A 26633-nucleotide genomic window follows, 5' to 3' on the forward strand; every position below is an offset into this window, starting at 1 on the left:
TCTTGTTCACCCCACACATCCAATCTGTCACCAAAACCTGCCGGTCTCACCTCCACAACATCACTAAGATCTGCCCTTTCCTCTCCATCCAAAGCATTGTCTTGCTGGTTCAATCTCTCATCCTATCCCGACTGGATTACAGCATCAGCCTCCTCTCTGATCTCCCATCCTCCTGTCTTTCCCCACTTCAGTCTATACTTCACTCTGCTGCCCGGATTATCTTTGTGCAGAAATGCTCTGGGCATGTCACTACCCTCCTCAAAAATCTCCAGTGGTTGCCTGTCAACCTACAAATCAAGCAAAGACTATTCACTCTCGGCTTCAAGGTTCTCCATCACCTCGCCCCCTCCTACCTCACCTCCCTTCTCTCCTTCTACAGCCCACCCCGCACCTTCTGCTCCTCTGCCGCTAACCTCCTCACTGTGGCTCATTCTTGCCTGTCCCGCCATCGACCCCCAGCCCACGTCCTCCCCCTGGCCCGGAATGCCCTCCCTCCACACATCCACCAAACTAGCTCTCTTCCTTCCTTCAAAGCCCTACTGAGAGCTCACCTCCTCCAGGAGGCCTTCCCAGACTGAGCCCCCATTTCCTTTCCTCCTCCTCACTCCTGCCCTACCTCCTTCTCCTCCCCACAGCACTTGTATATATTTGTACAGATTTATTACTCTATTTTACTTGTACATATTTACTACTCTATTAATTTTGTTAATGATGTGCATTTAGCTATAATTCTATTTATTTTGACGACTTTGACACCTGTCTACATGTTTTGTTTTGTTGTCTGTCTCCCCCTTCTAGACCGTGAGCCCGTTGTTGGGTAGGGACCATCTCTATATGTTGCCGACTTGCACTTCCCAAACGCTTAGTCCAGTGCTCTGCACACAGTAAGCGCTCAATAAATATGATTGAATGAATGAATACCCATTCCATTCCTAGCTTGGCCAGTGGCTAGCCACTGGAAGGCAATCTGCTGCAAGTCAAAACTCACCCATGATGGGCAGCAGTGGCATGGGAGAGAGTCAAGACTTGAGCTTACTGAGTGGAAGGAGGCAATTGTCAACCACTTCTGTATTTTTACCAAGAAAGCTCTGTGGATGCTCTACCAGAGCTATTGAAGATGGAGGTGGGGCATTCTGGGAGAGCTGTGTCCATGGCGTTGCTATGGGTCAGCGACAACTCGACGGCATAAGACAAGAGTCGAATAACACTAAACACACTAGGTTCCAAAATATCATTTACAATAAACATATGTAATAAAAAATCTTAGGTTTAACTTATGAAAAATCCAGCTCAAAGAATCTTGCTATTTGACTGCATGAAGTGATCCAGAAAGAATAGAGCTATATTAATAATAATAATGTTATTTGTTAAGCGCTTACTATGTGCCAGGCACTACACTAAGTGCAAGGGTGGATACAAGCAAATCTGGTTGAACACAGTCCCTGTCCCACGTGGATCTCACAGTTTCAGTCCCAGCGTGGCTAAGTGGAAAGAGCACGGGCTTTGGAGTCAGAGGTCATGGGTTCAAATCCCAGCTCCGCCACTTGTCAGCTGTGTGGCTTTGGGCAAGTCACTTAACTTCTCTGTGCCTCAGTTACCTCATCTGTAAAATGGGGATGAAGACTGCGAGTCCCCCACGGGACAACATGATCACTTTGTATGCTCCCCAGTGCATAGAACAGTGCTTTGCATATAGTAAGCGCTTAATAAATACCATAATTATTATTATTATTATGTAGGTAACTGAAGCGCAGAGAAGTGAAGTGATTTGCCCAAGGTCACATGGCAGAAAAGTGGCAGAGGCAGGATTAGAACCTATGACCTTCTGACTCTCAGGCCCATGCTATACCTACCAGCAATAGTTCCCCTGTCGAGGGAAAGCTTGCTGTGGGCAGGGAATATGTCTGTTTATTGTTTTATTGTACTGTCCCAAGCACTTAGTACAGTACTGTGCATAAAATAAGTGCTCAATAAATACCACAGTCTGACTGACTGACTGAGTTTAACCCAGAGTCCAGTATTGGTACTCTTATCCTTTGTTCCCACTCCCAAATGTTTTTAGATTTTAAAAAATGCAGGGAGACTAAAGTCACTGCCATTTCCAAAACACATTTTGAAACAAACCCAACTGTAGCTAGCTAGTCACGTTTTAAAATTCAGGGATTTAAAGATTAGAAGGGGATTTGACCACATCTGTCACATTTGGCCTCGTTTCAGCTTATAGAAATTTCTTTATTGAAATTTTTCTAAAATCTTGTCAATACCTGTCTATTTTTAGATGAGCTTATTTTCCTGGATGCTCTGAAATACTTAACCATACAATGTAAATTATTGACTTTACACGGTGAATAGCAAGGCAAAATTAACAGACGTAACTGCCCTCTACACCCTAATACAGAGCTTCTATTTGCAAATGAAAGTACTTTTAGCATATAAAGGTTTCAATATAATGATTAAACAAAGCAGATCTGTGAATATGCAGATGTTACATTTTTTATTTATTCCTGTTTTGGTGGACTTTTGTATGCACAAATGAGTATACTCCTGACTTTGTAAAGACATTTTAATTTCAGTTGATTCCTTATTGGTTCATCCAGGACTGCATTTTCTTCAGCTCTAAAAATGCAAGTTAAAAAAGAAGGAGGGTCAAAAGACCTAAGGACATTAATGAATGTTACTTTTCATTAATGAAGAATTATTTATCTAGCTTCTCTAACATAAACAATTCTAGAGTGTGGGAAAACACTGTTTCCTGTTGACCACACAATCCCTTTCCAATCAGCCCTAACAGTCTTCAATCAATCAATCATAGCAAAGCACTATTCTAATCTGCACACAGTAAGCACTCAATAAATACGATTGAATGAATGTATGAATTTGGGAAAGTACAATACAACAGAGTTGATAGACACATTCCCTGCCCACAATACTGTTTAAAGAGTTTATTCATTCATTTATTTATTCAATCGTATATTTTGCGCAGTTACTGTGCGCTCTTTGGAAAGCACTGGGGAAAGTAGGGTACAACAATAAACAGACACTTCCCTGCCCACATCTAGCTTACAGTCTAGAGTCAGGGAGACAGACATCGATACAAATAGATAAATGTTAGATATGTACATAAGTGCTGTGGGGCTGAGAGGAGGAGAACAAAGGGAGCAAGTCATGGTGATGCAGAAGGGAGTGGGAGTTAAGGAAGTTGGGGGCTTAGTCAGGGGAGGCCTCTTGGAGATGTTCCTTCAATAAGGCTCTGAAGCGGGGGGGTCTGTCAGATTTGAGGAGGGAGGGCATTCCAGGCCAGAGGCAGGACATGGGTAGGGGGTCAGTGGGGAGATAGGTGTGATCGAGGCACAGTGAGAAGGTTAGCATTAGAGGAGCGAAGTGTGCAGGCTGGATTGTAGTAGGAGAGTAGTAAGGTGAGGTAGGAGAGGGCAGGATGACTGAGTGCTTTAAAGCCAAGGTGAGGAGTTTTGTTTGATGTGGCGGTGGACGGGCAACCACTGGAATGGGGTGACATTTCCTGAACATTTTTGTAGAAAAATGATGCAGGCAGCAGAGTGAAGTATGCACTGGAGTGGGGAGACACGGGAGGCTGGGAGGCCAGCAAGGAGGCTGATGCAGTAATCCAGGTGGGCTAGGATGAGGGACTCTATTAACATGGTACTGTTTGGATGGAGAGGAAAGGGCAGATTTTAACGATGTTGTGAAGGTGGGACTGACAAGATTTAGTTTATAGTCTAGCTTCACGTCAACTATGTCCTTTCTTGATCTTCACTGGATTGTCAGGATGGTTCCACCTAACAACAATAATAACAATAATAATGATGGCATTTATTAAGCTCAATGTGCAAAGCACCGTTCTAAGCACTTGGTGATGTTACAAGGTGATCAGGTTGCCCCACGGGGGGCTCACAATCTTAATCCCCATTTTACAGATGAGGGAACTGAGTCACAGAGAAGCTAAGTGACTTGCCCAAAGTCACACAGCTGACAATTGGCAGAGCCAGGATTTGAACCTGTGGCCTCTGACTCCAAAGCCCCTGCTCTTTCCAGTGAGCCACGCTGCTTCTCCACGCTGCTTCACATCAGCTCCACATGCTTCACATGAGGCCTTCCCAGACTGAGCCCCTTCCTTCCTCTCCCCCTCGTCCCCATTTCCATCCCCTGCATCTTACCTCCTTCCCTTCCCCACAGCACCTGTATATATGTATATATGTTTGTACATATTTGTTACTCTATTTATTTATTTATTTATTTTACTTGTACATATCTATTCTATTTATTTTATTTTGTTAGTATGTTTGGTTTTGATCTCTGTCTCCCCCTTTTAGACTGTGAGCCCACTGTTGGGTAGGGACTGTCTCTATATGTTGCCAACTTGTACTTCCCAAGCGCTTAGTACAGTGCTCTGCACACAGTAAGCGCTCAATAAATACGATTGATGATGATGATGAGGTAGGGGTTAAAGTTCGGGTCTCCTCTTAATTGAATTGATTGCTGCTCTTTCCTAGCTCAGCCAGCCCCGTTTATTACATTCCCATGGCTTTCTTGACCCTAATTCCACACACCAGGTTTGCCCCAAGAATCTCTAATTCTCTCCCTGGTGGCATTGGTAGGGAAACTCAGAGGAGGGAACTGCAGGGGAAGGGAGGAGCGGGCTTTGGGGAGCATCACTCTGCACAGTGTATGGCATATAGTAGGCACTTAAAAAAACGGCATCAGAACCACAGCATCCAGGGACCAGGGCTGGGTCAGCGGGAGACAGGTAGTGATGTGAAAGATCTGGGGAGCAGAGGGAGTGAGCTCATGGGCAGAAATCCAAAGGACACCAAAGAGAGGGGAGAGCAGAGCATGTATGGGCATCTGATATAATAAAAATATTATATGTAATATATATAATTATATATGTATATATAATTAATTTTAATTAACACCTGTCTCTCCCTCTGTACCATAAGTTCATTGTGGACAGGGAATGTGTCTATATGTTGCCGATTTGTACTTCCCAAGCGCTTAGTAGAGTGCTCTGCACACAGTAAGCACTCAATAAATGACTGACTGAATGAATGTTGCATCATACTCCCCCAAGTCCACCTCTGCATGAAGCAGAAACTCCTCACTATCAGCTTTAAAGCTCTCAATCTGCTTGTCCCCTTCTACCTCACTTTGCTACTCTCCTACTACAATCCAGCCTGCACACTTCTCTCCTCTAATGCTAACCTTCTCATTGTGTCTCAATCCCGCATATGTCACCGCCGACCCCTTGCCCAAGCCCTGCCTCTGGCCTGAAATGCTTTTCCTCCTCAAATGTGACAGACAATTACTCTCCCCCTTTCAAAGCCTTATTGCAGGCATCTCCTCCAAGGAGTCTTCCTGACAAAGCCCTCTTTTCTTCTTCTCTCACTTCCTTCTGTGTTGCCCTGACCTGCTCCCTTTATTCATTCCCACTCCCAGCCCCACAGCACTTATGTGGAGAGAAGCGGAGTGGCTCAGAGGAAAGAGCCTGGGCTTTGGAGTCAGAGATCATGGGTTCAATCCCGGCTCTGCCAACTATCAGCTGTTTGACTTTGGGCAAGTCACTTCACTTCTCTGGGCCTCAGTTCCCTCATCTGTAACATGGGGATTAAAACTGTGAGCCCCCCCCCCCCCCGCCCCCCGGGACAACCTGATCACCTTGTAACCTCCCCAGCACTTAGAACAGTGCTTTGCACATAGTAAGTGCTTAATAAATGCCATCATTATTATTATGTACAGATCTGTAATATATTCATTTATATTAATGTCTGTCTCTCCCTCTATAATGTTGTGGACAGGTAATGTGTCCATTATATTGTTATACTGTACTCTCCCCAGCACTTACTATAGTGCTCTGAACACAGTAAGCCCTCAATATATACGATCGACTGGCTAATCGTGTAGTACAGTGCTCAGCACACAGTTAACATTCAATAAATACCATTAACAGATGTTCAGGGCTAGCATTATGGAAATTGATTGGAATGAGGTGGAAGATTTAACTATGGAGGCTCCTACGGCTGCAAAATTCTGACAATAATGATGACATTTATTAAGCGCTTACTATGTGCAAAGCACTGTTCTAAGCACTGGGGGGATACAAGGTGATCAGGTTGTCCCACGAGGGGCTCACAGTCAATCCCCATTTTACAAATGAGGTAACTGAGGCACAGAGAAGTTGAGTGACTTGCCCAAAGTCACACAGCTGACAATTGGCGGAGTGGGGATTTGAACCCATGACCACCGACTCCAAAGTCCGTGCTCTTTCCACTGAGCCATGCTGCTTCTGATGGTAAGTATCAGATCATCTAATGCTGGCTTCTCTTACTCCCATGACACCAATTTTGAGGAGATGATCTGCTCACAAAGATGGCAGACAGAGATGGGGTCAAAAGGAGGGAATCAATAAATCAATCGATTGTGTTTTCTGAGCACTTACTGTATGAATAGCACTGTACAATAACACAGAGATGGTACACGAGTGGGAAGGGCACAAAGCAGGGAGGAGTTGTCAGGGGATGTATGACTTCCTCCTCAAACTTCCTTCATTTTTCAGCTTCATTCCCTGGCCCTCTTCAGACTCAAGTATAGAGCAGGCAAGCAGGCAATGAGAGCCAGGCTCTGAATGGCTGGGCTGGGACTGATAAAGGCTGGCCACCAGATGATGGCAAGGAGCAGGTTAAGAACACAATGGAAGGCCATTGAAGGAGTAAGATGAAAAAGTAAAAAAAAAAAAAAGAAAAAACCTGAAGAATTAAAAAAAAGAATAAGTACACCAGACTATTTGGTTTCAGTGGGATGAAATATCACTGCAATTTGAAAACATATTTTTCTGGAACTCTCTTATTCTTACTGTTAAACACAGACTTCTGGATTAACTCTGAAAGGTTCTCTATTGTTACTTTGTACTCAGCACAATAAGCGCTCAATAAATATCATTGACTGATTGATTAATGCAGAAAAATAAAAAAAAATTTGGAAAATGTCCACTTTGACCATTTGTCCACCCCAAAGTACAACTAAATACCATAAAGTAGCTTTGAAACAAACCCTCATTAATCATCATGAAGTAATAATAATAATAATAGCAGTTATGGTACTTGTTAAGTGCTTACTATATGTCAAGCACTGTTCTAAGCACTGGGGTAGATACACGTTAATGAGGTTGGACACAGTCTCTGTCCCACATGCAGCTTACACTCAAAAATCCCCATTTTACAGACTTCTCTGAGACACAGAGAAGTGAAGTGACTTTGCTCAATGTCACACAGCAGACAAATGGTGGATACGGGATTAGAACCCAGGTCCTTCTGATTCCCAGGCCCATGTTCTATATACTAAACTATGCTGCTTCTGGTCTTCCTCAATAAATCTTCTTCCCTACTCTCTGGCCTGAAAAGGCCTAACTGCTTTAAGTATCTCTTCAGATTGTTCTGCATTTCTCTTAGTTACACTGCTGAATTCTATGCCTGTTTCACCTTTCATCAAATTGTTTCTTTGTGATTGTGTCAGGTCACTCCCATTAGAATTTAGAGGGCAGAACTTTATTTTTCTTTTGAAATTAACCTAAGCATTTAGACCAATGCTTAATCCAAAGGAGGTACTCATTGATGATTAAAATACACAGTGACTTGGATGGAATCAAATCAGCACTCAATAAACTCCTCAACTGATTGAGAAGTAGTAAGGCCTAATGGAGTACAAGCCTGGGAATCTGAAAGACCTGGCTTCTAATCCCAGCCCTGCCAGTTGCCTGCTGTGTGATCTTGGGCAAGTCACTTCACTTCTCCATGCCTCAGCCTCAGTTACCTCATTTGTGAAATGGGGACTAAGACTGTGAGTCCCATGTGGGACATCGACTTTATCCAACCTGGTTAGCTTGTATCTACCCCAGGGCTTAGTACAATACCTGGCACATCGTAAGTGCTTAAAAAATACCACACACACAAAAAAGGAAAGAAAAGTACCAAACAAGTGTGAATGCCATGAGGAGAAAGGACTAGGTGTGGGAAACTGAAGAAGTGGATGGGTGGTTCAGCTCCTCCTCTAACCAACGAGGCAAGCAGTATATGAGAGGGCAGATTTCAAAAACCTTCTTGCCTGACATTCTATTTCAGACACCTCAGCAATCATCCAAGTAGTTTTTGCCTGCTAACTTTCATTAAACCATCATAAGCAAGTTCAAGTGTTTCAGATGAGGATGTGAATGAAAAACTCTTCATTCTTCGAATATTCCATCAGTAGTACAACATGTAAGGTTAATTCTTACAGAATACTGAACTCGCCATGTGAACTGTTTTACAGAATACTGAACTCGCCATGTGAACTGTTTTCCTAGACCAAAGACAGTCTTTAAAATAGTGCCTTTCAGCAGAACAGGTATCAGGTGAAATTTCTAAGCATTCAGTAGCTCTCAAAGACTTAATCTAACTTGACACCAACAGCATTCCTGCTGCTTATGATCAGTGATGTCCTCTGTCTCTCAGTCAGCCCAAAGACACACAGAGAGATCCAAAATAAAAAATGGAAGGATACATGACACCAGAAATGCCAAATAGCAGCGCTTTCTTAAGCCATTTCTACTTCACGGACCACAGGTCACATCTTTGGCTTGGAGCTCATTAAAGCTCATCATAAAAATGGGGACATTGCTACTTCCTGAACTTTTGGAATAGAAGCTTCATCCAATTAGAGGGCAAGGAGATGCAGCTAACCCCACCATCACCAGAAAACTGAACAACTTGGGATTGTGAACATCTGTTGCAATTATTTTCTTTTGCATGGTACTTGTAATCAAATATTACTTCAAGAGCAGGTAGCACCATTTACTGCTCTTGTAGTAAACAATGATAACTTGATTAGAATGATCAGCACAGCTCCAGCTTCAATGTTTAAATCTCTAAAGGCGCCATTTCCTGTTCATAGAGTTCAATACTAGTTCTTCATTTCCTCCCTGCAGTTTTTATTTTTAAATTAAACTTATTCTTTAGTAAGAGTGACTATTAGACCAGTGTATTTTCCTTGAGGTTTTTGTAATAACTATTAAAGTGTTCATGTAATCAATCAATCAGGGCTACATAAATTCCGAGCGGTGAATTTAAAGGTGGACAACAAAATAGTATCACTGGACCTAGTTTTCTTGAGCCTTGATTAGGAATCAGGCCAGGAAATCAGGTAGAAGCACCATGACCTAGTGGAAAGAGCATGGTCCTGGGAGTCAGAGGGCCTGGTTTCTAATCTCGGGCTCTACCACTTGTCTGCTGATTGACCTTGGGCAAATTACTTCACTTCTCTGTGCCTCATTTATCTTATCTGTAAAATAGGGATTAAGAATGTTAGCCCCATGTGTACATGGACTGTGTCCAACTTGATTATGTTGTCTCTACCCCGGAGCTTTGTACGGGGCCTGGTATATAGTAAGCACTTAACAAATACCATTAAAAGAGAAATTCTCTAGTACGCCACTTGCAAAAATATCTTTATTGCATTTTATGCTATTAGAAAGACCTAAATCATTTCATAATCTCATTCCCTGTTTCAGTTTCTAGATTCATTATTTCTTTTTCTCCATGGCAGCAAATGGCTTTATTCTGGAGACCACTGGTTATGAGAATTTTAATGGTTCCATTAGAGGAGGCTGGTGGCTTTTTTTAAACATCAATTTTTAAGTAAAATAGGCTCAAGAGGGGATACTTCTTCTTGTTATTACTTTCTGAATTCCTTAGGGCTCCCAATAGAAAAGTTTTTGTCTGGAATGCACAAAGACACAAGCCTTAGAAATCTCACAGGCTGTGGCAGTCCTCAGCCTGCCACAGTTTTTAGCAGTGGCCAGTAGGAAGCTGATTGGACAGCAAAAAGAACAACTTGCAAAATTGCCTGAGGTCCTTCTTCCTCAGGTCCTCTTGGATTGAGAAGCAGCATGGCTCAGTGGAAAGAGCACAGGCTCAGGAATCAGAGGTTATGGGTTCTAATCTCGGTTCTGCCACTTGTGAGCTGTGTGCCTTTGGGCAGGTCACTTAACTTCTCTGTGTCTCTGTTACCTCATCTGTAAAATGGGGATTAAGACTGTGAGCTCCATGTGGGACAACCTGATTACCTTCCATCCCCCCCCAGGACTTAGAACAGTGCTTCACACATAGTAAGTGCTTAACAAATACTATTATTATTATTATTGTTGTTGTTGTTGCCCCCTGAAAGCCCCCTGACAGCCACTGACGATTAGGAAAGGGATTTGTAAGCCCTCCTGCTTTACTCCTGCTTTTAGAAACTACAGGGAACTATATACTCACCGCCAAACCCTTTCCCACATCATCCCTCCAGCTGGAACTCCCCTCCCTGTCCATATATGCCAGACCACTACTCTCTCCACCTTCGAAGCATTACTAAGACAACATCTTGAGAAGCAGCGAGGTCATCGGTTCAAATCCCGGCTCCGCCACTTGTCAGCTGTGTGACTTTGGGCAAGTCACTTCACTTCTCTGGGCCTCAGTACCCTCATCTGTAAAATGGGGATGAAGACTGTGAGCCCCATGTGGGACAACCTGATCACCTTGTAAACTCCCCAGCGCTTAGAACAGTGCTTTGCACATAGTAAGTGCTTAATAAATGCCATCGTTATTATTATTATTTCCAAGAAGCCCTCCCCGATTAAACCCTCTTCTCCCTTCTGCTGCGTCTACGCACCTCAATCTGCGACCTTTGGACATTTGATATTCTCCCCAACCGGAACTCCAACCCCACAGCATTTATGTACATATCTTCAAATTCTATATTATAAATTATTTATTCATATTAATGTCTGTCTCCCCCTCTAGACTATTAACTTATTATGGGCAGGGAATGTGTCTGCTAATTCTGTTGTATTGTACTCTCCCAAGCACTCAGTACAGTGCTCTGCACAGGGCAAGTATTCAATAAATACGATTGATTGACTGATTAAAATATTCAATCCTCTTCCTACTTGAAGTATTTACTCTCACATTTAAGAAATGACTCCTGGAAAGCTATGAGTTTCTCTAGATTTTTCTACTTACAGCATGGCCAATTTTGCACTTGCATTAACACTCACACTGACTTTTCTTTTTTTTTTTTTAATGGTATTTGTTAAGCACTTACAATGTGCCACAGTCTGTTCTAAGCACTGGGGTAAATACAAGCTAATCAGGTTGGACACAGTCCATGTCCTACGTGGGACTCATGGTTCTAAATCCCCATTTTACAGATGAGATTATTGAGGCACAGAGAAGTTAAAGGACTTGTCCAATGTCACATAGTTGACAAGTGCTAGAGCTGGGACTAGAAGAGAAGCAGCGTGGCTCAGTGGAAAGGGCATGGGCTTTGGAGTCAGAGGTCATGGGTTCGAATCCCAGCTCCACCACATATCTGCTGTGTGACCTTGGGCAAGTCACTTAACTTCTCTGAGCCTGTTACCTCATCTTTAAAATGGGGATTAAGACTCTGAGCCCTCTGTGGGACAACCTGATCACCTTGTATCCCCTCCAGCGCTTAGAACAGTGCTTTGCACATAGTAAGTGCTTAACAAATGCCATTATTATTATCATTATTATTATTATTATTATTATTATAATCCAGGTCCTCTGACTCCCAGCCCATGATCTTTCCACTAGACCACACTGCTTCCCGCTGCTTCTCACTGCTTCTTTCCTTGGGCTTTGAGATGGTGCTGATAGTGCTTTGCACATAGTAAGCACTTAATAAATGCCATTATTATATTGTACTCTCCCAAGTGCTTAGTACAATGCTCTGCACAAAATAAGTACTCTACAATAATAATAATAATAATGGCATTTATTAAGCACTTACTATGTGCAAAGCACTGTTCTAAGGCTGGGGAGGTTATAAGGTGATCAGGTTGTCCTACGGGGGGCTCACAGTCTTAATCCCCATTTTACAGATGAGGTAACTGAGGCCCAGAGAAGTTAAGTGACTTGCCCAAAGTCACACAGCTGACTATTGGCGGAGTCGGAATTTGAACCCATGACCTCTGAACTCCAAAGCCCGTGCTCTTTCCAGTGAGCAACGCTGCTTCTCTAAATACAGCTGAATGAATGAGTGAATAAACCTATGCTTGAAGGTCCAGAGGTACCAAGATTAAGGCTCCTTCCCAGGGTTTTTTTAATGGCATTTTTAAAGCACTTACTGTGCGCAAGACCTGGGTTCAGATGGCTTTCCATCCACTCCTGGCATTCAGGCTTCCCCAGTGGAAAAAATACTCAACTTTCTTTCCTTGAGTTTTCAGGGGCCTACACCTACTCACAAAGTTGGTGTTCAGGCTCAGATAATCAAAGAAAAATACCCAAATATGAGTAACTGCTTTTCTCCTGAACATACGACTCTGTTGTTTACTTTATCCCAACTTGTCAGGACACGTGTAGCATTCAGGATCAGAGAAGAAGAGTTTAAAACACTTGATCCCAACATATTGCACACCTGCATGTGACATACTGGAAAACCACATTTAAGGAAACTCTAAGCTAACCTTATTATATTTGCTGAAAACTGGTCTACTGAACCCTATCCCAAATATACATCATTCATCTTCTTTAACCACTGTGAGAGCGGGGGTTAGGATAAAGTGTGGAGTATGAGAAGTCCTTCCATATACCTAAATCCCATAAAGATTTAGAATTTACACTATGCATGTATAGTTCTATAAGCAACAGCATGCTTAGTGGATAAAGCAAAGGCCTGGGAGTCAAAAGGATTTGGGTTCTAATCCCAGCTCCACCACAGGTCTGCTGTGTGACCTTGGACAAGTCACTTAGCTTCTTTGTGCCTCGGTTACCTCATCTGTAAAATGGGTATTAAAAGTGTGAGCTCCATGTGGCCCACTGCTGGGTAGGGACTGTCTCTATATGTTACCAACTTGTACTTCCCAAGCGCTTAGTACAGTGCTCTGCACACAGTAAGCGCTCAATAAATACGATTGATGATGATGTGGGACAGGGACGGTGTCCAACCGTATTAACTTGAATCTACCCCAGCACTTAGCACAAAGCACATAGCTTAGTGCTTAGCACATAGCTTAACAAGTACCATAATTATCCATTATTATTATTCTTATTTAAAGTGAAAACAGCTGGGGACCAGTGTCCTGTGGGTTGACTGGTTTAGCCAAAGCAGGCTCAGCTCAGGGACATCTGCAGAGTTTTCTCGATTTGTCCAGAGTCATCAACCAATTAGTCATCTTCAATGCTCTGTAATTCTCTTGATTAATGCAGGACATATGGTCAGCAAAGGAGTAATATTCCCAAAGACACAATAAAATCCTCCTTGTTGGAGGTCAGAATTTACCTCCCTCCTTAATATGTAGCAACATTGCTCTCTTTGAATAACTGTGCCCCTAGAGCCTTGTCAAATCCGGCCTGCCACAATCTGGCCGGATCCAACCTTTCAGGGGCCAAGAAAGGTAGGAAAATTATGAATGCGGGACACAGATGCTCAAGCAGTTGCCCTCTGAATTCCACTCCTGGACTCGAACAGAAGAAGTAGTAGTGTTACCCCCATGCTTAGCCCTAGCCTGGCCCTGTTTTTGATCTCAGACATTTCATAGGGAATGTACAACACAGATTCAATGGGAACTGCCATTTTCATCTTTCTTTACATTGGTAAACACTGACGTATTGTTGGAGGTACTTAATGAGCACCTATTTCATGCAGAGGATTACACTAGTCCCTTAGGAGCATGCAATGAAATAATAATAATAATAATAATAATAATTGTGGTGCTCAGCACTTACTATGTGCCAGGCAACATACTAAGCACAAGAGTAGATACAAGATAATTGAGTCAGACACAGTCCCTGTCCCACATAGGGCTCGCTGTCTTAATCCCCATTTTACTGATGAGGTAACTGAGCCCCAGAGATGTTAAATGACTTGCCCAAGATCACACAGAAGAGAAGTGGCAGAGCTGGGATTAGAACCCAGGTCATCTGACTCCAAAGCCCATGCTTTCCACTAGGCCATGCTGCTTCTCATGACAGTAGAACACAGTCCCTCCTCTCAAGCCGGAGGAGTTGATGATTCCCAAAACCTACCCAAACCCTAGGCTAACAGCTCTGAAGATCTTGGCCTTTCAAAATCTAGCATGCTTCATTGTCCTTTAACAAATCAGCCCAATGGTCCCTTTGGAATTCTAGAAAAAGACTGAAGCCATCTGCCCAGGCAGTTCTGGACAAGAATGCAAGAGAGCCCACCGCCTGCTACATGGAGCTCTGAACCATAAGCTTTCTGGGCCTGGGGCCACCACCAATCCAACTGTGCATTCTTGGGATGGTGAGCGGGAGGTAGCACAGTATGTATACCCAACCCCATGGAGGCAGCATGGCCTAGTGGAAAGAGCATGGGGCTGGGAGTTTGGAGCCGTAAGTTCGAATTTCAAATCTCCCCTTGCCTTGCTGTGGGACCAAGGACAATCACTTGACTTCTCGCTAAGCATCAGTTTCTTCATCCACCTGTAAAATGAGGATAATGACCCAAGCACTCAATACGGTGCTCTGCACACAGTTACTGCCTAATAAATACCATTGATGATGATGATGATGATGTTATTTCTCCCTACCGCAAGAGGACATTAGAATAAAATGAGAGAAGGGGTGTGAATGAAATTTGGAAAAATAAAAGTGCTATACACCAACCAAGGTATTACTACTATTATTATTCAAGCCCCAGGAATTGAGCCCCAGGAATCAGTCAGTCAATCAAATTAACTGAATGCATACTGTGTGCAGTATAGCTTGGGAGAATACAGTAACAGAGTTGCTAGAAATGTTCCCTGCCGACAAGAAGCTTAGAATCCAGAGGGGAGAGAGACATTAAAATAAATTACAGATATTTATTTATATATGTGCTATGAGGGCTTATTCAGGTAAGGTCTCTTGGAGGAGATGTGATTTTAATACGACTTCGAAGGTGGGGAGGGAGACTGTTTATAGGATATGAAGGGGGAAGGAGTTCCAGGCCAGATAATAATAATAATGATGGCATTTATTAAGCACTTACTATGTGCAAAGCACTGTTCTAAGTGCTGGGGAGGTTACAAGGTGATCAGGTTGTCCCACAGGGGGCTCACAATCTTAATCCCCGTTTTACAGATGAGGGAACTGAGGCTCAGAGAAGTTAAGTGACTTGCCCAAAGTCACACAGCTGACAATTGGCGGAGTCGGAATTTGAACCCATGACCTCTGACTCCAAAGCCCGTGCTCTTTCCACTGAGCCATGCTGCTTCTCTTTGTTGCTGATATAGATGAGATCGAGGTACAATGAGCAAGGTAGCGCTAAAGGAGCTCAGTGAACGTGCTGAGCTGTAGTGGGAAACCAGTGAGGCAAGACAGAAGGGGAAATGGATGTCTGTCTTCCCCACTAGACTGTAAGCTCATTGTGGGCAGGAAATGTGTCTGTTATATTGTACTCTCCAAAGCACTTAGGACAGTGCTCTATGCAGTAAGCGCTCAATGAATACAATTCACTGACTGGCTGACTGAAAGGTGACTGAGCGCTCCAAAGCCAACGGTAAGAAGCCTCCACTCAATGCAGAGGTGTGCAGGCAGCTAAACTGGACACTCCCAAGGAGTGGGGAAACACACACTGAATATTTTTCTAGAACAGTGATCCCTGCAGTAGCATAAAGTATGGACTGGTGTGGGGAGAGAAAAGAGGCAGGAAGGTCAGCAAAGAGGTTGATGCAGCAGCCAAGGAGGGCCAGGATAAGTGCTTAGATAATAATAATAATAATAATAATAGTATTTGTTAAGCACTTACTATGTGCCAAGCACTGTTCCAGTCGCTGGGGTAGATACAAAGTAATCAAGTTGTGCGACATGGGACTCACAGGCTTACTCCCCATTTTACAGATGAGGTAATTGAGGCACAGAGAAGTTAAGTGACTTGCCCAAGGTCACAGCTGATAAGTGGCAGAGTCAGAATTAGAACCCACGACCTCTGACTCCCAAGCCCAGGCTCCTTCCACTAGGCCACCACTGCTTCTCATCAATGCAGCAGCAGTTTGGATGGAGAGAAAAGGGGAGATTTTAGCCAAGTTGTGAAGGTCAAACAAACTGGATTTGGTGACAGATTGAATATGTGGGTTGAATGAGAGAGGTGAATTGAGGATAATGCCAAGGTTACAGGCTTGTGAGACAGGCAGAATGGTGGTGCTGCCAACAGAAATGGGAAAGTCACTGGGAGGACAGGGTTTGGGTGGGAAGATAGGGAGCTCTGTTTTAGACATGTTAAGTCAGAGGCGTGTAGGTGGGACAGCCAAGTAGAGATGTCCTGAAGGCAGAAGGAAATATGAGACTACAAAAAAGGAGAAATCAGGGCTGGAGATTTAGATTTGGGAATCACCTACATAGAGAAGCAGCATGGTCTAGTGGATAGAGCACAGGCCTGGGAATCAGAAGGACCTGATTTCTATTCCTGGTTCTGCCATCTGTATGCTGTGTGAACTTGGTCAGGTCATTCACTTCTCTATGCCTCAGTTCCCTCTTCTGTAAAGTGGGGATTAATTCTGTGAGACCCCATGAGGAAGATGGACTCTGTCCAACCTAACTCACTTGTATCTATCCCAGCACTTAGATCAGTGCTTACCACATAGTAAGCGCTTAAATAAGATGGTGGTTGAAGCCATGGGGATGAATGGAGAATAGCAAGGGACCCCAAACTGATCCCTGAGGGACTCCCACAGTTAGGGGATGGGAGCCAGAGGAGGAGCCCACAAAGAGAAGGAGCAGCCAGAGAGATAGGAGGTGAACCAGGAGGGAGCAGTGTCAGTGTTGTTTGAGATCATGAACTACGTGATTTGAGATTCCCCTCCAGGAGAATTAGGGGAGTAGATGTTTCTGATAACCCTTCCGCTGCCCGCCTTCGATCACTCCTCAACTCCACTGACGTACTCCACTCCACTTCCCCGACTCACCAACTTGGACGCCTGCTAGATCTTATCATCTCTAGCCACTACACAATCTCTACCCTCAGCAACTCTGAAATCCCTCTATCTGACCACAACCTCTTCACCTACCTTCTCTCCCATACACCTCCTCCCCATAAATCCGTACTGTTCCCCCACAGAGACATCCGATCTTTTGACGCCATCCAATTTACTCAAATCATCAAGCCCCATTTAGCCTCCATACCCAAACTACCTTCCCTCAACGACCAAATTAACACTCTCAACACCATCGTCTCTACTGAACTCAACTCATTCACTCCCCTACCCCTTCGTCAATCTCATACCACTAATCCTCAGCCCTGCATCACCTCTACAGTCTGCCTCCTTCGTTCCCGTGCAAGAGCCGCAGAGCATTGCTAATGGAAATCTAGCTATCAGGCCGACTTCATCCATTACAAGTTTATCCTTGCATGCCTTAACTCTGCCCTCTCCTCGCCTGCCAAAACTGTCTCCACCCTTATTGACTTCCATGCCCATTGCCCTCGCCAGTTGTTCCAGACATTTACAACACTCCTCTGGCCTCCTGGGCCCCCGCCTCCCCCATCTCTTGCACCAAATGACCTGGCCACCTAACTTCATCAACGAAATTGACAATATCAGGCATGAGGTCCTGAAAATCTTCCCTGCCCCTCTTGAGGCCCCTTCAACTCTCCCATCTTTCCCAGCATTATCTCCAGAGGAAACCTTCTGCCTTCTCTCAAAATCCACCCCCTCCACCTGTGTATCTGACACCATTCCTTTGCACCTCATCAAAACACTTGTCCCCTCCCTTCTTCCCTTCCTAACTGCCATATTCAACTGTTCACTCTCCAATGGCTTCTTCCCCACTGCTTTTAAGCATGCCTATATCTCCCTCATCCTAAAATAAAATCCTCTCTTGACCCCATGGCTCCTTCCAGTCATCACCCCATCTCCCTCCTACCATTCCTCTCCAAACTCCTTGAGCGAACTGTCTACACCCACTGCCTCAAGTTCCTCTCCTCCAATTCTCAACTTGACCCCCTCCAATCTGGCTTCCGTCCCCTTCACGCCAAAGAAATCACCCTCTCAAAAGTCACCAATGACTCCTTCTTGCCAAATCCAACGGTCTCTATTCCATCCTTATCCTCCTCTGCTTCTCAGCTGCCTTTGACACTGTCGACCACTCCCTTCTCCTGGAAACATTATCCAACCTCAGCTTCACTGACACTGTCCTCTCCTGGTCCACCTCCTATCTCTCTGGCCACTCATTCTCAGTTTCCTTCACGGGCTTTCTCCTCTGCCTCCCATCCCCTAACTGTGGGGGTCCCTCGGTTCAGTTCTGGGTCCCTTCTTTTCTCCATCTACACCAACTCCCTTTGAAAACTCATTCACTCACTTCAACCACCACCTCTATGCTGATGACACCCAAATCTATATCTCCAGCCCTGATTTCTCTCCCTTTCTGCAGTCTTGCATTTCCTTCTGCCTTCAGGACTTCTCTATTTGGATGTCCTCCCATCACCTCAAACTTAATATGGTTAAAACTGAACTTCTAATCTTCCCACCCAAACCCTGTCCTCCTGGTCACTGTCCCATCGCTGTTGATGGCACCACCATCCTTCCGGTCTCACAAGCCCTTAACCTTGCTCTACCTACGTATTCAAGCCATCACTAAATCCTATCAGTTCTACCTCCACAACATTGCTAAAATCCACCCCTTCCTCTCCATCCAAACTGCTACCATATTAATCATCATCAATCATATTTATTGAGAGCTTACTATGTGCAGAGCACTGTACTAAGCACTTGGGAAGAACAAATTGGCAACATATAGAGACAGTCCCTACCCAACAGTGGGCTCACAGTCTAAAAGGGGGAGACAGAGAACAAAACCAAACATACTAACAAAATAAAATAAATAGAATAGATATGTACAAGTAAAATAAATAAATCGAGTAATAAATATGTACAAAAATATATACATATATACAGCTGCTGTGGAGAAGGGAAGGAGGTAGGATGGGGGGAAGGAGAGGGGGACGAGGGAGAGAGGAAGGAAGGGGCTCAGTCTGGGAAGGCCTCCTGGAGGAGGTGAGCTCTCAGTAGGGCCTTGAAGGGAGGAAGAGAGCTAGCTTGGCGGATGGGCAGAGGGAGGGCATTCCAGGCCCGGGGGATAAAGTGGGCCGGGGGTCGATGGCGGGACAGGCGAGAACGAGGTACGGTGAGGAGATTGGCGGCGGAGGAGCGGAGGGTGCGGGCTGGGCTGTAGAAGGAGAGAAGGGAGGTGAGGTAGGAGAGGGCGAGGTGATGGAGAGCCTTGAAGCCCAGGGTGAGGAGTTTCTGCCTGATGCGCAGATTGATTGGTAGCCACTGGAGATTTTTGAGGAGGGGAGTAATATGCCCAGAGCGTTTCTGGACAAAGCTAATCCGGGCAGCAGCATGAAGTATGGATTGAAGTGGAGAGAGACACGAGGATGGGAGATCAGAGAGAAGGCTGATGCAGTAGTCCAGACGGGATAGGATGAGAGCTGGAACGAGCAGGGTAGTGGTATGGATGGAGAGGAAAGGGCGGATCTTGGCAATGTTGCGGAGCTGAGACCGGCAGGTTTTGGTGACAGCTTGGATGTGAGGGGTGAATGAGAGAGCTAATGCAAGCACTTATCTCATCCCGCTTTGATTATTGTATCAGCCTCCTTGCTGACCTCTCTGCTTCCTGTCTCTTTCCGCTCCAGTCCATACTCCATTCTGCTGCCCAAATTATCTTCCTTCAAAAACGTTCAGGCCATGTTTCCCCATCCTTCAAGAAACTCCAGTGTTTGCCCATCCACCCCTGTATCACGCAAAAGCTCTTCATCATTGGCTTTAAAGCACTAAACCACCTTGCCGCATCCTACCTCACCTCGCTGATCTTCTACTACAACTCAGCCTGCACACTACGTCCCTCTACTGTTAACCTTTTCACTGTACCTTGATCCCATCTCTCTTGCCGCCATCCTCTCAGCCACAACCCACCTTTGGCCTGGAACGCCCTCCTTCCTCATATCAGACAGATAATTGCTTTCCCCCAATCAATCAATCAATCAATCAATCATATTTATTGAGTGCTTACTATGTGCAGAGCACTGTACTAAGCGCTTAAAAGCCATATTGAAGGCACAGCTCCAGGAAACCTTCCCTGACTGAGCCCTCCTCTCCTCTTCTCCCACTCTCTTCTGCGCCGCTCGTACTTGCTCCTCCACTCATCCTCCCTCTCTTCCCCACAGCAAATATGTGTATATCTGTTATTTATTTATTTATATTAATGTCTCTCTCTTCCTCTAGACTGTGAGCTTGTTGTGGGCAGGGAATGTGTCTGATGTTACATCATACTCTCCCACGCACTCAGTACAGTGCTTTGCACACAGTAAGTGCTAAATAAATGATTAATAATAATCATTAATAGTATAATACAGTAGAGTTGGTAGTCACAAGCCCTGCCCAGAAAGAGCTTACGGTCTACAGGGGAGAAAGACATTAAAGTAGATTGCAGAAAGGGGAAATAGTAAAGTATAAGAATATTTACAAAAGTATTGTGGGACTGGGGTTGAGTATCAAAGTGCTTAGTCAATCAATCAGTGGTGTTTATTAAGCACTTACTACCTGTAGAGCACATTATTATACAATACAACAGAATTTGCGGACAGGTTCCCGGCCCACAATGAGCTTACAGTCTAGAGTACGAGCTTGTACACAGCCAAGTGCAGTGGGGAGGAAAGACAGGGGAAATAAAGGACTTAGTCCTGGGAAGGCCTCTTGATATGATTTTAGGAGGGTTTTGAAGGTTGGGAGTGGGGCGGACTGTTGGATATGAAGGGGGAAGGAGTTCCAGACATAAGGGAGAACATGAGAAAGGGGTCAGCAGTGAGATAGACGAGACTGAGGTAGAGAAAGTAGGTTGGTGTTAAAGGAGTGGAGTGTGTGGAATGGTTGTAGTAGATCAGCAAGGTAGTGTAGGAGGGAGAGAGTTGATTGAGTGCCTTAAAGTCAAGAGTAAGAAGTTTCTGTTTGCTGCAGAGATAGGTGGGTAACCACTGGATGTTTTTGAGAAATGGGAATTATGAACAGAATCGTTTTTCAGAAAAATGATACAAGCAACAGGTGAAATATGGACTAGAGAGAGGAGAGACAGGATGCAGGGAGGTCAGTGAGGAGGCTGATGCAGGAGTCAAGATGGGATGTAATAATGATGGTATTTGTTAAGCTTTTACTATTTATTCATTTAATCATATTTTTGAGTGCTTACTGTGTGCAAAGCACTGTACTAAGCTCTTACTATGTGCCAAACACTGTTCTATGCTTCTAACCCTAAGCACTGGGGTAGATACAAGCTAAGCAGATTGGACACAGTCCCTGTCCCACAAGGGGCTCACAGTCTTAATCCCCATTTTACAGATGAGGTAACTGAGGCACAGATAAATTAAATGGCTTACCCAAAGTCACACAGCAGACAAGTGGTGGATCGGAATTAGAACCCAGTTCCTTCTGATTCTATCCACTAGGCCGTTTCTGGGTAGATTTACGATACATCTACACTCCACAGAGTTTACAACCTAAGAGGTAGGGAAAGCAAGTATCCTATGCCCTTTTTACAGTTAAGGAAACTGAGACACAGAGCAATGAAGTGACTTGCCTAAGAAAATAATACAGGCCAGTGACAGAATGGCAATTAGAAATCAGATCTCCTGAATACTAATCCCCAGCTCTGTCCACTAGCTCATACTATCCCGCTCCCTAAAGAAAGAAAACATTTTTATTATATCTGATCCAAGTAATACTTTCCAGGTAAACTGATTTTACATTATCTAGGTGTTAGCCAAAATTGGAATGACATTTAAGAGAAAATCAATACGAGTACATCGTAATAAAATGCAAAAAAAATTTTAGCTTCCCAAAACAGCTGCTTTTAAAAGGGGCTTGGTATTAAAAGCCTGTTTAGAGAATTTGCTGAAGGGTCAAAATTTTCTATTGATGAAAAAGTCTGCTAGTACTCTACTTTACTACTTTGAGGCCAGAGTTACCAATTCCACTTTTTACTTCATTGAAATCTCAAAATTGGACAAGAAGGTAGTCCAATCTTGTGGGTTCTGACGTCTAAAACAAAACCTTTTAAACATACCTGCTTCATCATAGGATACAGTCAATTTTTCCAGCATTTCTCGATCAATTGACAGAATCTGTTGTTCCAGGATGGTCTGGTAAGAGAGGATGCTATTCTCTTTGTCTTTCTCATAATCCTGCAGGTGTTGTTTCAAAACTTCAGGTAGACGGGATTTCACATATTCAGCCGCAGACTGCACATAAAACAACGATAAAACTCCATTACTCTTTAATATATTCATCTTTGACTTCCAGAAAACTAGGTTTATGTACACTTACATATGCATTGGATTAGATAGTTCCTTTCCTCTGGGTGCCTTTTCTTTAAGACAGGCAGAAGTAAATTCAAATCTTAGTCAAAGTTTAGCCTGAGTTATTGAATGCTTTGACTGATAAGGAATTCTGCCCCAGCAGAGAGAAAATGTAGGCTTGCACTCCCCCTGATTCAATGCCAGGGGTGTAGTTAATGAACTTCAAAGATTTTCTGGTCCTATAGTCCCTGATTTGGGGAGTGTCTGCAATGCATCCCTTTGCTTGTTTCAATACGGCCTCCTGCTGTATGCTGTTCTGGGAATCTTGGATTGCCTGAAGGACAGTCTACAAGGCCCAGTGAAAATGAAATTCTCTGTGAAGAATGAAAAGTTAAACCAAACATGAAATAAAGAAGAAACAATAGCTACCTTCCCACAGTATCATTTTCAGTTATACTTATGAAACGAATATTGCTTAAGGGTATGTTTACTTTAGCCTTGAATTGTGCCTTAATTACAAATACATCTTTTTTATTTTTGCATTCATTCATTTAATCGTATTTATTGAGCGCTTACTGTGTGCATCACATTAGCATTTCTTCCTTTAAACAAAATGTCATTGAAAATGCACAGAAAAGATACATCTCAGGGTTTACTTAAAAAAATGCATGGGTTGGAGCTGATGTATTTCAAAATATATGCAATAAAAGCCATTAATAGTTGGTGAGAGGCAAGAAAATAATTAGTTGTATTCTCAAAACTGGCCACACACAAACACAATCTACCCTATCTGTATTTTATTTTAGTGTCTATCTCACCCTCTAGATTGTAAACTCCTCGAGGGCAGGAATCATGTCTACCGATTCTATTGTACTTTCCCAAGTGTTTAGTAAAGTGTTCTGCACACAGTTGGTGCTCAGAACCTACTACTGATCAATTGATTGATTGGTATTTGACCATATAACACTTTGGAGACTGAGACCTTCTCTGTGTGGTTATGACTGAGAAGACCTGTGTGCAATGAATGCTCCATTCCACACTGTCTCTGTAATGATGGTCTTTTTTTACCACCTGACCCATTGCAATGGCCGGTACTGTCTTGGAATCTTCCCATTAGTCTCCTTATCTTCCCCAAATCTCAGCCTCTGGGTAGATTTTGTAGGGATTAGAGTAAAAGCTGTCAGTTTTAGCACTGCAGGATTATAGCCCAGACCAGTCCAGCCTCACTCTTCACTCCTCTAGAGCCAACTTGCTCACTATGCCCTGATCTCATCTATTAGAGAAGCAGCGTGGCTCAGTGGAAAGAGCACGGGCTTTGGAGTCTGAGGTCATGGGTTCAAATCCCGGCTCTGCCACTTGCCAGCTGTGTGACTTTGGGCAAGTCACTTCACTTCTCTGGGCCTCAGTTACCTCATCTGTAAAATTGGGATTAAGACTGTGAGCCCCCTGTGGGACAACCTGATCACCTTGTAACCTCCCCAGCACTTAGAACAGTGCTTTGCACACAGTAAGCGCTTAATAAATGCTATTATTATTATTATTATTACTATTATTATTCTCTCGCCACCGACCCCTTTCCCACATCCTCCCCCTTTCCTGAAACTCCCCCCACCCTCCTCCATAAACACCAGACCACCACTCTCTCCATTTTCAAAGCATTATTAAGGTCACATCTTCTTCAAGAGGCCTTCCCTGATTGAGCCCTCTCTTCACTGGCTCTCTCTCCCCTCTGTATCGTTTAAGTATTTGGATCTGTGACCTTTGGACATTTCATTATTCATTCAATCATATTTATTGAGTACTTACTGTGTGCAGAGCACTGTACTAAGCTCTTAGAAAGTACAAGTCAGCAATAAAGAGAGACGATCCCTGCCCACACCGGGCTTACAGTCTAGAAGGGGGGAGACAGACATTAAAACAAGTAAACAGGTATAAGTAGAATTATAGATATATACACGTCAAAACAAGTACACAGGTATTAACATAAATAAATAGAATTATAGAAATGTACATATATACAGAAGTACTGTGGGGGGAAGGGAGGGTAGAGCAAAGGGAGTGAGTTGGAGCGACAAAGAGCGGAGGGGAAGCTGAGGAAAAGGGGGGATTTGATATTCATTCCATCCCCAACCCCATAGAACTTGTGGACATATTTTTAAATTATGTATTATAAATTACTTATTTATTTATATTAATGTCTGTCTCCCTGCCTAGACTGTAAGCTTGTTGTGGGCAGGGATTTCTGTTGTATTATATTCTGCTAAATCTGTTGTATTGTACTCTCCCAAGAGGTTAGTACAGTGCTCTGCCCTTAGTAAGCATTCAATAAATACCACTGATTGGTTGATTGCTATGCTCATTATGACAAGGAACATGTCTGCTAATTCTGTTGTATTCTCCCAAGCGCTTAGTACAGTGCTCTGCACATAGAAAGCACTCAATAAATACCATTGATTGATTGACTGATCAAACCCAATGGCCTCTGATGAGTCTATTTGAAAGAGTAAGGCACCTCAAAGCACTTTTTCTAGTCCCTTCAGGAAGTAAAAATTAGTAACAATAATTTTAATATTTGTTCAGTGCTCATTAATTAAGTGCTTACTAATGTTCCATGTACTAGACTAAGTGCTAAGGTCAATGAAATTTAATCAGATCACACAGTTTCTGTTCCAAGGAGGGCTCACCGACTAAACGGGAGAGAGAGCATGTATTTAATTCTCATTGCAAAGAGAAGGAAACAGTGGCACAGATAAGTTACCTTTGGCCACACAGCAGGTGAATGACGGAGCTGGGATTACTCAATCAATCAATCTACCAATTGCTATTTATTGAGGATTTACTGTGTGCAGAGTACTGTACTAAGAGATTGGGAGAGTACAATATAAAAGAGCTGGTAGACACACTCCTTGCCCACTATGCACTTATAGCCTAGAGGGCTTAGACCTAGGTTTGACTTCCAGGTGCAGGCTCTATCACTTACACTGTAGTTGCACAGAATGCATTTAGAATTAAATACAGTATTTGCATTTGCATTTAGAACAGAGAAGGGTCCAGCCCACCTCAAAAGAAATGCACTTAAGTATGCAGTAGTGGTGATGGGTTGCACTGAGCCATCCACACTCTCCCACTGCGATCAAGAATGTAAGCAACATAGTATGCTTCTACAAAGTACTTTATTTGAGAAGAAAGCCCACTGTTGGGTAGGGACTGTCTCTATATGTTGCCAATTTGTACTTCCCAAGCGCTTAGTACACTGCTCTGCACATAGTAAGCGCTCAATAAATACGATTGATGATGATGATGAAGAAAGCACAGTAAAATGTTTTCCTACTTATAAAAGAGAAGAAGGCCTTAAATTTTAAAATCTGTCCTCTACAAAGTATTGTCTTGTAACAGCAACTGTTGATAGGCTAGAGGTAGGTTAGAGCACTACTGGAATCTGAGCAAGGGGAATGATTTGCTGTCAGCAGGTATTTCAAGGGTTCTGAAATGCAGGCTATAAGAACATATCCATAATTTATTTTTATAACTTTCTCCCCATCTAGATTGTAAGCTCTTCTGGGCATGAAATGTGTCTACAGAATCTGTTGCATTGTTCTCTACGAAGCACTTAGTACAATGCTCTGGCACACAGTAAGCAGTCAATAAATCCCATTGACTGATGGATGGATTGATTAAGTTAAGTGGGCCCCACCATTGTTTCAGACCATAATTTACAGTCAACAGTAAATTGTATTATTTCCCACTACTTAACATGCTTATAATAAAATCTCATGGACCTTATCAACCTGTGAAAATGTCAACCATAAATCACCGTCTGGAGCAGCACTGCAATAGCAATCTGCTTAACCATGTCCATGAAGGCACACCTACTTGGGCCTGTAATAAATCCAGAAGCTTCTCATCTTCTCATCCCAACTTTTCAACTTTTCTCTAGTAAAAGCCCTTTCATTTCTCTTGTTCCCTTCATGATTTCCCTCTTCAGTGTTAACATAATAGGGAAAGATAGGAGAGAAAAGTCCCCCTTTTTCTACTTTGGGGGATTTCAGCCTTGAGTGACCAGTTGCCAGTACCTAACAACTATTCTCATTTTTATATTTAGATTCCCTAAGTTATTTGCTGATTAAATTACAATGTTAAACTATCTCTGAACTGTATTCAATTTATCTTCCAGCCAGGCTTGGCAGAATGAATAAAATTATGCCATAAAATGTAAATAAGCTCACCACATAAGCATACCATATTTAATTCTAAGGCTTAATAATCATTTTCTCTGGACACTGAAAAGCTGACGAGAC

At 43.4% G+C, this 26633-nt stretch overlaps 1 protein-coding gene across 2 annotated transcripts in view; it reads right to left on the reverse strand.

Moving 5' to 3' along the window:
* Positions 1-26633, reverse strand: part of PPM1L (protein phosphatase, Mg2+/Mn2+ dependent 1L) — a 395821-nt gene that overhangs the window by 106804 nt on the left and 262384 nt on the right. For both annotated transcript variants that reach the window (XM_038749322.1, XM_038749332.1), the window contains exon 2: positions 22104-22278. In XM_038749322.1, the coding sequence (XP_038605250.1) occupies positions 22104-22278 (175 nt within the window). The remainder of the gene's footprint in view (positions 1-22103; positions 22279-26633) is intronic.

This window comes from Tachyglossus aculeatus, chromosome 1, assembly GCF_015852505.1.
Source record: "Tachyglossus aculeatus isolate mTacAcu1 chromosome 1, mTacAcu1.pri, whole genome shotgun sequence".
Taxonomy (NCBI): Eukaryota; Metazoa; Chordata; class Mammalia; order Monotremata; family Tachyglossidae; genus Tachyglossus; species Tachyglossus aculeatus.